We start from the raw sequence: 13,916 nt of genomic DNA, 5'->3' as shown, positions 1-13,916 counted from the left end.
AGAAGTCCATCGGTACGAACAATCACATACCGCGGAGTATTTGCCAAGTGAGGATCGCGAGCAAAAATTTATTTATAATCATCTCGATTGAAGTTGCTACAAAAGCATCTAAACAATTGGACAAGTTAAACATTTTTTTCGAGGTTAAAAATTTCATTTATTTTCAAAACCCGTTACGTCTACGTTCAGTGCACCGTTTATTGACTGTTTGTGCAACTTTACTTTGAAGACCGGTGTATTTCGGATTCTCTAAAGAAAAAACGTATTTTTATTATATTTTTTTCTCGGTAAGTCTGTAGATTTTCTTAATCGATTGTCATTTTACTGCGATTATGGATTTTGAGATAATTATAAAATTCTGGATGATTATGCCTTGATCTCGGTTCTCATGAAATCGGTGAAATGTTAAATTCTAATGAGGATGAATACATCGACTTTCTTACAGCATGTACAATTCTCAAACCCACCCTGCATTATATTGAATAACAAGCGAACACTCTTTCGAATTCCACTGGCATTAATACATCACAGACCCACGTGCGGACTCGCCTTAATGTGAACCGTCGACAAGTCACAGAGGAGTTACAGTCGAAAATTTAGACACGCGTATAGTAAATGCTATCGCGAATAAAAAATTTGTGCGAAAAATCAACATACTTTTTACATAATTACAATGAAATTATATAAAAGGACACGAACGGTATCACATGATGCAAAATGATGAAGCATTTAATAAATCATAATGCTTAAAAAACACAATAGCCAAATATATACAATTCGAAATCTCGTGTGTTGATAAATCATCGCCCACGCGTGGACCCACCTTAATGCGAAAGTACATATCACGCTAAATATCTACAAATATATATTCAATATGGATCATGTGTTAAGTTACGTTAGTTATGCACTGTAACGCATTTACTGTTGCATTTGAGATGCGTAAATTAACGCAATATATATTTATACATTGTCTACGTAGTATATGCAGCAGCTAAAAAAGGTAATATGTAAAATCACAATCAGTCACATCGATGATTTACACGTATGCATAATGCGCAGAGCCTATAAATGTACTTGCTTCTTAATTTCCTGTTATTGTCATTTTTCTTCGAGTTCTTCGTCATTCTTTATTGTTCTTTTTGTATTCGCATTAGCGATGACTAAAGAATCCTTATTCGACTAGATCCACATCGACATTGCCACGACAAGGTGAAGGTTGGATAATGCTAATCAGGCCTGATGATGATTAGCATACGAAAACAGTAATCGGAGCGAAGTCATAAATGAATTATCAATGATTTACACAAAATTATCTTATGGTGACACTGCAAGAGTCAAATGAATATTAATCAGCGAGCGTTTAAAGATTCTTTTATTCTGCGTGATGATATCTGGGGTCATTAGTCTTTTTCATTTTGTATTCTCGCTTTGTATCTTGTATACATGTATATCAGCTACGACGGGGACGATGAAGGTTGTAACGGTGAATTCTTATAAATTTGTTTTATCCCGTTCACCCTGTTTTAGACACGTTTCCTAATCTTGTTACGGAAATTTTCGCTGATTTTGAAAATCTCAAGTGAAGTTTTCGACTTTTCAATATCACACGTCACAGATAGAGATCACGAATCGAGACGCCTCAGACGAGATCATATAAAATTATTTTTTTTTTAATTCATCTGATCCCAACAAATCTACCAGGAACGTTGACTTTCGCAATTAACATTTTTTGAATAATAAAAATACTCCTATTTTAAAGTATATCTAATCGCTTTCCAATTTATGTGATATAACCCATCTTCACTAACTTATCGTTTTACGATAAGAAATTTGGAGGAAAAAAAACCCGTTGAATTAGTATATCTGCATATCAGCGATATTGAATCATGAACTTTGGGTCGATTGAAAGACTAAATAAATGGCATAATACCATATCACTGTAGCCAGCAGAGCCTCTTCGTTACTATTCGATGACTTCGTGTCGCGGGTAAGGTCATCGAGGAGAAATCATTGGTGGGTATCGCGTGTTAATTAGCGAATTAATTATCGTCACGCTAGAATTCACGGAATTCAGTGTTAATTGGTCATCCGATAATACTTACTCACATCACTACCACTGATGACCATGCGTAATGATATTCTGGTCTATTTTGAAAGCAACAAGGCCAATCTCGTTTGCGTCTTAACATCGCACTAAATTTTCGGCAATGATGCGCGCTCATCAGAACAATTAATGTTAAGGACTTAGAATAAGTATTAATAATCGACCTAACACAGCTTAGAAATCATTAACGTTTCCAAACCTACTTTCGACTTTCGTTCAGCAGCAATTCATTCCTTTAATCCATGCGAATATATCAATTGCATTGATAATATATACGTGTAAACATCTTCTTTGACCATCAACGTCATCATTAACATCATCAATGTACTGATGATTTACTAAGAAAAAACTTTGCAAGGGAAACATGAGTGATCCTAACAGTAGTGTGATTAACACAACGACGATTAAGGTAAAAGCAGATATCGAGACAATCTTATTGTTAGAATAGCGACCTCGTTTTTCCAAAAATGGCTATTTCCTCCTGTTAGATACAGTATATATGTACAATGCATATGGCGTGCTCCAAAATGGGCGGAAAAATTATAATAAAATTATTAGTATTGACTAAAGGGAAGAATCTTAAGATCCCTATACAGAGAAAGTCAGATGAGACCTTGTAATGAGTTCTTTTGATTGGGCAATGAAATGCCAAGGTATTTCATTGTCTTTTTGTTTTTTGTGTTAGCTCCCTACACCACAGTCATCGACTGACAACCTAAATCGTGATTCGTTCGATTGATGATTCTCTAAAGGAGACAAGGAGCCTTCATAACAAAACGCATTGTCTCCGAGAATAACTACCGAACCAACGAAACAGTCTGCTGCGAGAGACCAAGACGTTTTTAATATTTCCATTGTGTTTCAGGGATCGTGGAGTCAAGTTTCGAAACTCGAATCATGACGCAGAGACTAATTTTCGCAGTGGCAGTCATGGTCATCGGGATGACCTGTCCGCTCTACGCTGGTGTCATGAAGAGACCACGTTACGTTCAGTGTCAGAGCAGCTTGGAGTGTATGCCAGGAAACTGCTGTACCATCGGTCGGTATCGGTCGATAAATTAATCTGTAACAATTTTATGAGCTTTTATTAATTAGAAAATATAAAATGATCTCTAGGTGAAGTACGGTTTAGCATACCACAGTGTCAGCCGTTGCAAGAAGAAGGAGATGTATGCAGACCAAGTGGACACGCCACTTTGAATACCACCCTGGTCTATCCTGATGGAACCCAAGTGGAGCTTACTGACGTTCATATTATGTTATGTCCTTGCAGCTATGGAATGACTTGTGACGATGGCATCTGCAGAGATCCAAGTCAGAAGCGAGGATTTAATCATCTGATGGAAGAAGCAAGCATACAGGATGATTAAATATTATTACATATACTATACAGATGATCAAGACTAATATATGTAAGCGTTGAAGAAAACTTGAAGGTCTCGGTCAGATAATTCAACAGTAGATTGAATGAGAATTGGCCTTTGTTCTGAGAAACAATGTCAAAGTAAATTTTACTTAAAATTCCGTATCCCAGATGGAAAATTAAAATCATATAATGGTTCAATGACTGTTATCATAATCTAAAGAAGATCAGTCATAGTCTTGCCAACGAAGAATATATATATAAGAACAGAATCTCCTAGAAAATGGCAGAAAACACACGAAAGGAATAAACGTGGCGTGGTGGTGACTAGATAAATAATCAATACACGAAGGGAAATGGAGAGTAACAAGTGAACGATAAAAAGAGAAAAAAAGCAGATAAGAGAAACACGTATACCGATAAGAGATAATTTCATTGACGTAGTTCATCATAAATACCCAATCGAGCGTTGTTCCCGTTGAACTAAAAGTTCCATTCATGGAAATTCAGCGAGAGGGAACCGAACGAAGATAGAAACGTCTGTTGTTGCACAAATGGGACAAATGCTTAATGGGAAACTATGTACAACTGTTTCTCGATATTTCGTATGCGCTTCTCGAATTCGTAAAGAACACTGAACAAACATTTAACGATATGTAGAACTGACTGAAAAGCTATTGAAATCGTCTTCACGAAACTGGTCTCTCAGGAAATTCATAAAGAATAAATGAGAAAGTCAGGGTGAGCGCGCTTGTATCTTTTTACCATTTTTTTCCCTTATTATTTCTCATTTGTCATCTCCCCCACGAGAGAGAGAGACGCAAAAGAGATATGGAAAAAAAAAAGAAAAAAGATCTCACCCACCCAAGTCGCCTTCTTTTGGAGCTCCCTGCGCACATACGTATATTATAACTTTATATACAAATCGACTGCGCAAGATTAAGAGTTATGTTCGATATGTTGACTAGTTATCTTGTTATTTATTATTTCCTTCTTACAATTATAACGATTTAGCGCCAATCGCGAGCCAGTAACGATCATCACGCCATTATTGTTTACACGAGAGAAAACGTACACGTTTATAATGCGCCATAACTCTATGAAGATAACTTTGAAAATGTAATCGTATGTATTATATATATATATATATTCTCAGAAGTAGAGATTGGAAAGCTGCGCTCTGTCAAAAGAGAAGAATTGTGTCTTCTGCTATTTTTTTTACTTCATTGTTCTATCGGAAGGCCTAATACGTGGACTGATTTTTTTACTTTTTGTTTGTTTTCTCTTGGTAAGACGGATGAAGACGACTTGTTCTTTTTTTGGTCTTGACTGTACAAAAGTTATAATCGCGCGCTAGAATCATTGCAGGGACACAAGTATTCCGGGAGGATTTATGTCAGTGGCGTTCACACCAAATATTTGCAACTTTTAGTTATTAGATACCTTCATGACTACTTTACGTTAGAATTATGTACTTTTACTTATTATTATAGGAGCGTTACTATTTGTCAAAATGATATATAATTCTGAGAGCTGGAGGTTCATCCTGATACCAGCCACATACATAGTATCTAAAAATGAATCTTGAGACTTGTTAGAGATGACTTTGGGATTTATGTGTTGCTTGGGATGTCATTGATAATCGTAATACGTGGTATTAGTAGATCTAGTGAATTGATACTATCATTATCGCAGCAGATCTTAACTGTGCATGACAAAGAAGTAGTAGGTTATATTATATATAGTAATTATATGTAATGAATAAATCGCAACAATAATTTGTACACATATCTACATTTCTGTACACACTCCTCGAGCAGTGAAATACATATTTATTTATTAATTTGATATTTGTACTTTTGTTATGCTATTTGTTGTCCTAAATTCTTAATATGCTTTGTAATACGTAGAGTTTGTCTCTAATAATATGTATAAAGAATTGTCACTTATCGATTTGTGGCTCCATCGTTTATTATTTTGTGGTTATAGTCTGGCCTTCGATTTCTATCAATTGATCTTTACTTTCTTTCGATTGGTTGTGAATTCCGTGAAGTAATATTGGACAACAGACTATATTCGTACCGGTTTTGTGATATAAAGTGAACGATTTTATTACTTGGTAGAGTTGGTTCGCTCCTGAATTGTAATGATAACTTCACACACTTCGCTAATGAAGCACGTATTTGAAAGTGCACGATTCATTGAAACGAAGTTTTCCATTTATAAAAGTGAAATAAATGGAATTGAAGAAAATAAAATTAGGTGTGGACGGAAGAAATTTGCGAATTTTTTGATATTGTAACATTCTTCAAGAAGTTGTCGCATGGCTCCATCTAGGGAAATAAGTAAGATACTGTTCGAAAAATGCTGGCAGAATTTATTGTATGTACCATTAAATCGTATGGAATAATAAATACTCAAGACTAGAAGATGAAAAACAACATGGAAATTATTAAATGATTAATTCAAAGTGAGTGATGTATACATTGAGAAAAATTAGATAGCTCTTATTTACCATCCGAGTAAAATGTAAGCGAAACTTAGTGGTGTCAGTTGCCGATTGCCCGGAAGTTAGCGTCAAAGGATAAAAATGTATATGTTTATAATGCCTACAAAATGCTCCTTTAGTTCCTCATGTTTTCCTAATTACTCCGCTGCTGTTATACAGTGGATAAAAAAATATTCAGTTTTCAATTTTGTTTTCCGATGTGTTCCAAACAGTTCCGTGATAGTTCTCTCTGGTGCTCAATGCTGAGACCATAGTTCCGCTCGGAACTATTATTTAAATAATGCTGGAAGCTAGCACCGCACCGCTGCATTCCTCAATGCAGACAGGCATGCGGTGCTGGCTTTTGTCATAGTAAATCTTATCGAACTTACACTGTGCGCTCGAACTTAAGTTTGCAAAGAAAAAAAATTCACACTTACGCTACGAATAGCAGCAATTGACACTACTCATTAGACGCAATAACAATGTCCATCAATCGGGCCATTTCCAACAAAGGAATTTCATCTCCTATCAAATATTACTCCGTTCGTAATACATATTTATTAATTTGTAGTCTTTTTTAACAATTGATTGTTGATTCATATATTGAAATAGACATTTTTACATTAGACAATATATTTTCTTTTATTAAGTATAATGTAAGAACATGAAATAAAGCTCTGAATTTATCAGAATTTAGTCTGGTTCATTCAGTCAGCTGTCAGCTGTTTGCAGCTGTCACATCGTGGTGTGCAAGTTAAATCTTGTAAACAAGGCATTTGTTCATTGAGGACTATTATAATATTAATTAAACAATGTTTACTGATGCATCTTCCGAGCCTGTAGGCTTCCGTTCTCAACTTTGCAGTAACAAGTAAAATTCATAATATTTGATAGCATATAAATACATGCATAATTAAGTATATGACACGACCAAAATCACTCTTTCACACATTCTCTAATCAAAATTCGTTTATTATTCTAGCACTGTTAATATTTAATATTTTACTTTAGTAATATATACTATTAACACATTTCTGAAATTATTTCATTATAAGTATGCCTGTTTAGGTTAGATATAATAAGAATACTCAATATTTGATGCAACAATATGTATATGATTCCTATTATTTTTTATTTCAGACCAGAAAAATCAAGTAATATTCAGACTGATGAAGTAGTATATAAGGAGAACGAAACTCAAGCTATTGAGACAAAAGATGTTCATGTAAGAAGTAATCCAACAGTGGCAACGTTGAGTTCTACATCCAAATTCTGAGCAAATTTTCTTTGATTTTGTATAATATAGAGTGTATAATTTCAGACGCAAACTATAATCGAACAAAGAAAGAAACCTCAAGTAGACTATCAAAAACTGGCAGCATTTTTAAAGCGTGTAACACCAGGCATCCTAGAGGACTTAGATGAAGCATATGGTAGCAATGCTTTCGAGAACTATGATCCTGGAGCTAGTGGTGAACCATCGACTACAGTAAAGTTATTAGCAAAGTTGAACACATTGGAAGAATCTAATAATGAAGTATGAATGCTTTCTAATCAACTGGCTTTCTAGTAGTCTTTAAGCCTAAACATGGTTGAGATAACTATACTATGATTCTTATGTTATCTACTTTATTTCAGATAAAGATCAGTGACATAACATGGAGTAGTGGCGGGGGAACTCTTTCTGTATCGCACAGTGTAGTATATCATGAAACATATTGCGACCATTTATCAAAAATCAAATTTTATGACCTAACAAAGGATTATCAGCTTCCCATAGAGCCCAAAAAAGTATTAAATCTAAATTCCTGTGTAACATCACTCTCGTATCATCCTACTGAACCATCTATTATTGCAGCAGGCTTGTTTAATGGTATAAAGTACTTACATTAAATTTTCTCAAATATTATAAGGTACATTAAACATTTATACAGCCATTTACATGCCTTTATTTTTACTTTAGGAGATATCGTTTTATGGAATCTAAGAGATGAGACTGCGGTAACTCCAACTCAAGTTTGCACACATGGTGATACCGTGTCCCTAATTCATTGGCGACCCAGATCCATCAATGATGTTTCATTGCTAGTAACAGCTAGTAGGGATGGATATATTTTGGTTCACAAATTGACAGCCAACTTTACCACCATCACTCAACATAAACGGTACTAACTAGTCAATTACAAAATACATGCGATGCATGATTATCCTCTAAATATTTTTCTACCATCTACATCGGTATACATGACGAGTAGCTTTATGTCGATTGACGTCACGACTTATCACAAGGAATACATTGTAGATTTAAAATCGCAAAGGAGCACAATCCATCGGAAAGCACAAGACCACGTAGCGCAGGCGGAAGTCGAGAACGTGCTACAGAGGCTGGATTATCAGTTACGACTTTCGACTTCTCTACTAAGGATCCTATGCTTTTTGTTGTCGGCACTCTGTGTGGCGGCTTGTACAAGTGCAGCGTGGATCGTGCTACTCCAGTGGAAGGTCTTGGTGTATATTTTACATTCAAATTCAAATGTCGATTCAGTCGAGAAGAGTTTTTAAATATGCAATACTACTTGCTCTTTTAGGAAATGAAAATATTCTTGATCCTGTTGTGGATGAGTATGAAAGACACGAAGGCAGTGTTACTTGCGTACGCAGTTCACCCACGCGCAACCTATTTGTTACAAGTGGCACAGATAAAGAAATTCGAATCTATGATTTTGCAGAGGTAAATATATTATTATAAGCTTCCGTCTCTTGCTAAACATGACTTGGTGTCCCTTGATGTAATGTAAAGTTCGATACAGTAATATTTCAAATAATTAGATTGTTATGTTCCATTACAAAAGGGAAGATGATATAAAATGGCCAAGGCGGAGAGGTGAAAGCCTTTCAGTCGACCTTTGGTAGATTCTAAATTCATCGCGCATAATTCACCGTCATACCAAAGACAAAGGAAACACATTCATGACAAAATCTAAAGTTTGCTGTCGTATACGAATTCATTATTATGCAGGAATCGTGTGCATTTCAATGAAGGGAAACAACAAATATTTTTCTGTATGCCGAATTCGCTTACGTTTTATACATAACTTTAATATTATGTACTATATGTATACAAGGATATTAATGGTTTTATTTATATCTTTAACAAAGGTTGAAGTACCGTTATTAAAATACTGTAATAAAACTAATTATTCTTAGGATACCACTGAATAGCTGATCATTCGAATAATCTAAAATGCAATAACTTTTGTTCGAAATCCTCTCTTTATAATTGAATACCGTTAATCGCAATATGCTGTTATTTATAATTCCAGTCTGTGATTCATCAAACGATATCTGTTGACGACACAATTGTGGGGCTTACGTGGTTACCTGGAATAATCGACGTATTCACAGCTTACGGCGCAGGAGCCTCAATACACTTTTACAACGTAACAAATGGAAAGCCTGTCACGAATCTCAAGCTGGAAATGTCGGAAAAACAGGGTACCAGTTGTCTTCAATTTAATGGAAAAAGGTTTGTTATTTTTCATTTATCTTCTTCCAATTGCAGGTCTTTGACCTTTTTCAAAAGTTCTTACCTCAATCATGCCATTAATTTGTTCTACGTAATACGCAGTTAAAAGGGTATCTTTCAAAATCAGGTATTCATATATTATTGCAGGAGAATAACAGTGCTCAGTTGTATACTGCAGTTCTAAGTTGTTGTAATTTGTAATGTTTCTTTTGGACTAATATCGAAACAGCAGACTGTTTTAACTTGTAAATCCTTTATATCAGACTGCCTCATTTTTGGATTAATTCTAAGGGATTAAAATATCGTGAATGAAACACATCGAAAAGAATGCGTGTTTGGCAACCGTTCAAAAGTAGCCAGGTTTACACGGGATACAAAAATAAACCGCTCGTACATATTCGCTACGAATGTTTACATCGCATCAGCACTTTTACAAGTTACCCAGTTCAAAACAAGTCCAAAACTGTCACGTATTTATGTTCTGCAATTAAATATTCGTTTATGAACTAAAACGTTATTGTACAGATCAACGATAGCAATTGAATACCAAATAGTACGTGATTTAAATAATGACATGTGCCAATTGACAATTATTTAAGATAAACAGTCACAGCTGAGACAATATTTACTCGTACTTCGTATCACTTTGTCTCTCAATTTAATAAATATTCATATGATCTATATATCTTACCGAAATTTCTGAGTGACTTCGTATACGTATCTCAAGTATCAAAGCTTATTAGGTATGTTTTTCGATCTTATCCATATTAATCGACTAGAAATGTAAAACTTGACATGAAATTTATTCGCTGTCATTAATTAAATCATTATTGTGAAGAATTATTATTCAACCTATAATAAATCGAATGGAACCTGGCGTGCCATATTCACTGGCATGAACTAAAAACGTTGATAACCGATGGATATCGGTTTGATGACTGAATTTGTCAATAATGTACCTAGCTATTGAATATCACTTACATTTACATACACCTATAATGCTTTATGCTTTTGTCATCATTTAAATATCTTATATCTTTCAGAGATCTCGTGGCCATTGGAGACACCAAGGGAAACTTGGAAATTTGGAAAATACCAAGACAGCCATTTACATAGACACTACAATACGCATGGCACTTTTTGATACAGTCTAGTCGTTCATATGTTTAGCAGCTTACGTTTAATATAGCGATACCGTGCATTGCTTTCATACGCTCTCTATACAAGTTTATTCAGTACTACTGCACTATCTGAAGATAGTTCTCCCATAGGAACTGAATAGTACTAAGATAGACACTGTACTTAAGTTCATAATCATATACACATATGTCAATTAATGACACAATTAAGATCGCTTTAATGTTTTCTTTAATTCCATCAATATTAAAATTGATAGACTATCAATAAGAATAGCTATGAAATAATTGTCTGTAAAATTTTATTTAATAACGACCAATATAAAATTACGTTAGAAACAATTTTACTTGGTATTTTCGAGTGATACTTATGTTTATACAATATCGTGAAAAATCTTGCCTTTTAGAAAGTATCGGTTAAGTTTCTATATTTTCACTCTCTAATCTCTTGAGCAGCGTTCTGTCGCACAAGTCAAAGTTTTCAAAACTTCTCTGAGTATCTCATGAGTAACTAGAACGGATCTCAGCTTAGTCACTCCCGTAATAGCCGTAAAACTCTCCAGCTACTACGTGAGGTAAATGCGTCACGGCTTATAGCGGGTGACTCGAAGACAGAGGTATTAAATCCCACGTGAAGTCCACGCCGACCCCAAGAATAACTCTGGTCCAAATTAAGAAGCACGAGATTCACTCGGTTGCATATAAATACTTTGGCAGCGTGACAGAAAAATAAACCAACAACATGAAACAATTTCATGCTTACTTTTTCTTTACTCTGTCAAAGCTTCGACTCTTTTCCTACTCATTTCTTCGCCCGGGAAAGTCACGTAGCGTCCCAAGGAAAAGAAGCAACTACAAACATCCTGGCATCTTGGCCTCGTGTCAAACCCAAAGTTTGTTGTCCAACCTCGAGTTTCAGAACTTGGAACGTAATCAAACTTCGTCTTCGTAACGTGCAGGCGCACTCAGGCCGGAAAAGCCAAGGAACCAGTTAACGTTACGTCGAACAACGTGTATGACGACGTCGGCATCTGGGCGCCTGCTGGATTAATAATAGACAAAAATATTGAATATTTTTAAGAAACGCCAATTGTGACTGTTAACGCCTTGAAACACGTCATTGGGTAGCTTGTCATTATTATACAAGATTTTAAACTCCCTGGGAACTTGGAACATTGACAAATTTTCTACGTCTGTTATTAACCCGCCTTTTCTGCTATTTTCGGCATTTTCATACAATTCGTTGGTTACGTTATCGACCACAGTAGCCAAACAGCCTATTCTCTGCTGTAAAGAAAAAATTGATACTAGTAAAAAGTCGACAATTTCTATACGTCATTAATTTTCATACATTTATCTCCATTACCTTTTCCTCTTGTTACTTCTATTTCTCAAAGTGCTAATACCATATTTCTTGTAAGCTCTTTACATGTACTGAGCTTTTAATTAACCTGGGACAATTATCTTAAGTAAATATGGTTTTATATTTCAACTTACAAGAGCTTAATACTCAATTTCTATTTACATATAGAATTCTACTTACGTATACAGTCAGGTTTCATATTCGTACAGTACTAGTTACGGTGTATTAGGTATGTACCAACCTGGAAGTGAAAGTCGACGTTTCTCAGCTAAACCTGTAACATTAATATGGCGTAGCATAATAAAGGCTGACTCATGGGCTGACTGAACGCGACAAACTAATTTGAGATACATGGTTACAAAAGTCAAAAAATAAATGGAAATAGTATTGTACACATGATACGGAAACACTTATTAACGCACTTCTTACTATTTTTAATTAATAAAACATTCTACATATAAAAAAATATTAACGTATATATTAATTAGAAAAATCTCGTCTATCCCTAAATCTAATTTATACTCGGTCGGTAATACTGAATCGTATAATAAAAAGTCAACCTTATCGACATCCACGTTCACATGGTAAAACGAATTGAATCCACGAAGGAAACTGGTTTCCATTTGGACGCCATTTATACCGTCTAGTAGACTATCATGGCGAATTATGTGGGACGCTCTGGTAGTTACATTGATCGTCTCCTATTTTTCAATACAAATCATTAACTCAAACAAATAATCCGTATACGCTGCATCAAAATAAACTTATACCATTGGACATAAAAGCATGTATCCATAGAAACTAATAAAACTGCAAAAATTGTGAAAGAATAAGAAAATTATGATCACTGGACATTTCCTTTTTGGTTGGTATACTAACTGTATCGTGATTCATGAAACTTTTGACGTATACAAAAACCTCAAGGTACGAATTACTTTACCAGAACGACTTTCGCTGAGTCATCAATGACGTTCGTTTCAGTGACGTCCAAGATTGGAAGAGAACGTCAAACAGCGTAACTATCTCAGAATCATTTAGAAGTTTCATCATTTTCCGCAACGTTAAAAAGTCTTGATTTCTCTTAGTCATCAAAGAAGTGAATATTTTGTCTGATTTGGCGAAAAAGTTCAAGCGATACTGTTAAAAAATCGTACTACCTAAAATTTTTGCCTGGTACGCACTATTGACAAAATATTTACGTCACGATAAGATAAAACCTGACGTCTGGTAGCACTGCTGCCGATAAGGCACCCACAGTTTGTACGCAGCCAGTCAAGAATCGCGAGAAAGTGATAAGCTAACGCCATTCCATACTATTAAATCAACAGCCGACCGAATTCCTTAATGTCAACTTTAAAAAGAATCGTTCAATCTGACCTCGCGTATATTTCACGACTGAGACCAGTACGCGCCGTCACTTTGTTCTCGAATGATCTCGACTTCGCCAAGGACGTTCACGCGTCTTGAAGACATTAGCGGATGGCGAAGGCCTTTCAAATTATTCCAGAAGCAAAACACGTCAACAATTTAACTATACCATAAACTACAAAACTTACTTGATATTCACAGCCAGAGCATTGTGCAAGAGCTAGTCCATACAGACATCCATACAGACATTCATCTTACTAGTCCATTTAGGAAGACCACTGATAACAGCAATGATTCTTGTAGTCGTATCAGTGCCCGTAATCCATTGCGACTAAATGTATCTATATAAAAAGAATCACTCAAATTGTCCTGATAAGGACAGTTTTTTTTTTCATATACCAAACATGTGTTCAGAAATTTTGTCCTGAAAAGGACAGATTTGTCTTGTAGACGTATTGTGAACATTCGTAATGCGTTTCCCACGTATTGAGATAATTGCGGGCCCTGAGAAGGGCCCTAAGGGAAAAAAGTAGATGATATGGGGATAAGATGTGTGTGTGGGGGG

General features: G+C 35.3%; 2 protein-coding genes and 1 long non-coding RNA gene across 9 annotated transcripts; 2 read left to right on the top strand and 1 right to left on the bottom strand.

Moving 5' to 3' along the window:
• The first annotated feature begins 22 nt into the window (after positions 1-22).
• LOC107271457 (astakine) lies at positions 23-5,315 on the top strand. The gene is made up of 3 exons (XM_015747485.2): positions 23-287; positions 2,970-3,143; positions 3,221-5,315. Exons 2-3 carry the CDS (start codon positions 3,002-3,004, stop codon positions 3,472-3,474), a joined length of 396 nt encoding a protein of 131 aa, XP_015602971.1. The 5' UTR covers positions 23-287; positions 2,970-3,001; the 3' UTR covers positions 3,475-5,315.
• A 209-nt stretch (positions 5,316-5,524) lies between these two features.
• Positions 5,525-10,908, top strand: LOC107271456 (WD repeat-containing protein 34). Of its 2 annotated transcripts, XM_015747483.2 has the most exons (10): positions 5,525-6,500; positions 6,649-6,829; positions 7,099-7,183; positions 7,280-7,495; positions 7,597-7,831; positions 7,922-8,123; positions 8,261-8,466; positions 8,547-8,689; positions 9,282-9,484; positions 10,528-10,908. In XM_015747483.2, the coding sequence occupies exons 2-10, from the start codon at positions 6,771-6,773 to the stop codon at positions 10,598-10,600; spliced, it is 1,422 nt and encodes a 473-aa protein (XP_015602969.1). In that variant the 5' UTR covers positions 5,525-6,500; positions 6,649-6,770; the 3' UTR covers positions 10,601-10,908. The 2 variants fall into 2 exon arrangements, with proteins under 2 accessions (XP_015602969.1, XP_015602970.1); XM_015747484.2 differs by lacking the exon at positions 5,525-6,500 and having other exon boundaries at positions 6,609-6,829; positions 8,261-8,460.
• On the bottom strand, positions 10,906-13,910 carry LOC107271458. Of its 6 annotated transcripts, none has more exons than XR_001538646.1 (3): positions 12,164-13,910; positions 11,987-12,071; positions 10,906-11,907 (listed from the first exon to the last, which is right to left on the bottom strand). It is a non-coding gene; the product is annotated as an uncharacterized LOC107271458 (long non-coding RNA). The 6 variants fall into 6 exon arrangements; XR_003060886.1 differs by having other exon boundaries at positions 11,987-12,684; positions 13,540-13,910; XR_001538645.1 differs by having other exon boundaries at positions 11,972-13,910.
• Between the last annotated feature and the right edge of the window lie 6 nt (positions 13,911-13,916).

Source organism: Cephus cinctus, unplaced genomic scaffold, assembly GCF_000341935.2.
Source record: "Cephus cinctus unplaced genomic scaffold, Ccin1 Ccin1_scaffold0975, whole genome shotgun sequence".
NCBI classification, from domain to species: Eukaryota; Metazoa; Arthropoda; class Insecta; order Hymenoptera; family Cephidae; genus Cephus; species Cephus cinctus.
The sequence above is the reverse complement of the archived record's forward strand: the minus strand, read 5'-3'. Positions and strand labels throughout refer to the sequence as shown.

Excerpts from the sequence above, each read along its gene's own strand:
- LOC107271457 (XM_015747485.2), top strand. The coding sequence starts at position 3,002 with ATGACGCAGAGACTAATTTTCGCAGTGGCAGTCATGGTCATCGGGATG. Across the intron at positions 3,144-3,220 it reads AGGAAACTGCTGTACCATCG|GTGAAGTACGGTTTAGCATA; the intron begins GTCGGTATCGGT and ends AATGATCTCTAG.
- LOC107271456 (XM_015747483.2), top strand. The coding sequence starts at position 6,771 with ATGTTTACTGATGCATCTTCCGAGCCTGTAGGCTTCCGTTCTCAACTT. Across the intron at positions 7,496-7,596 it reads TGGAAGAATCTAATAATGAA|ATAAAGATCAGTGACATAAC; the intron begins GTATGAATGCTT and ends ACTTTATTTCAG. Across the intron at positions 7,832-7,921 it reads TGCAGCAGGCTTGTTTAATG|GAGATATCGTTTTATGGAAT; the intron begins GTATAAAGTACT and ends TTTTTACTTTAG.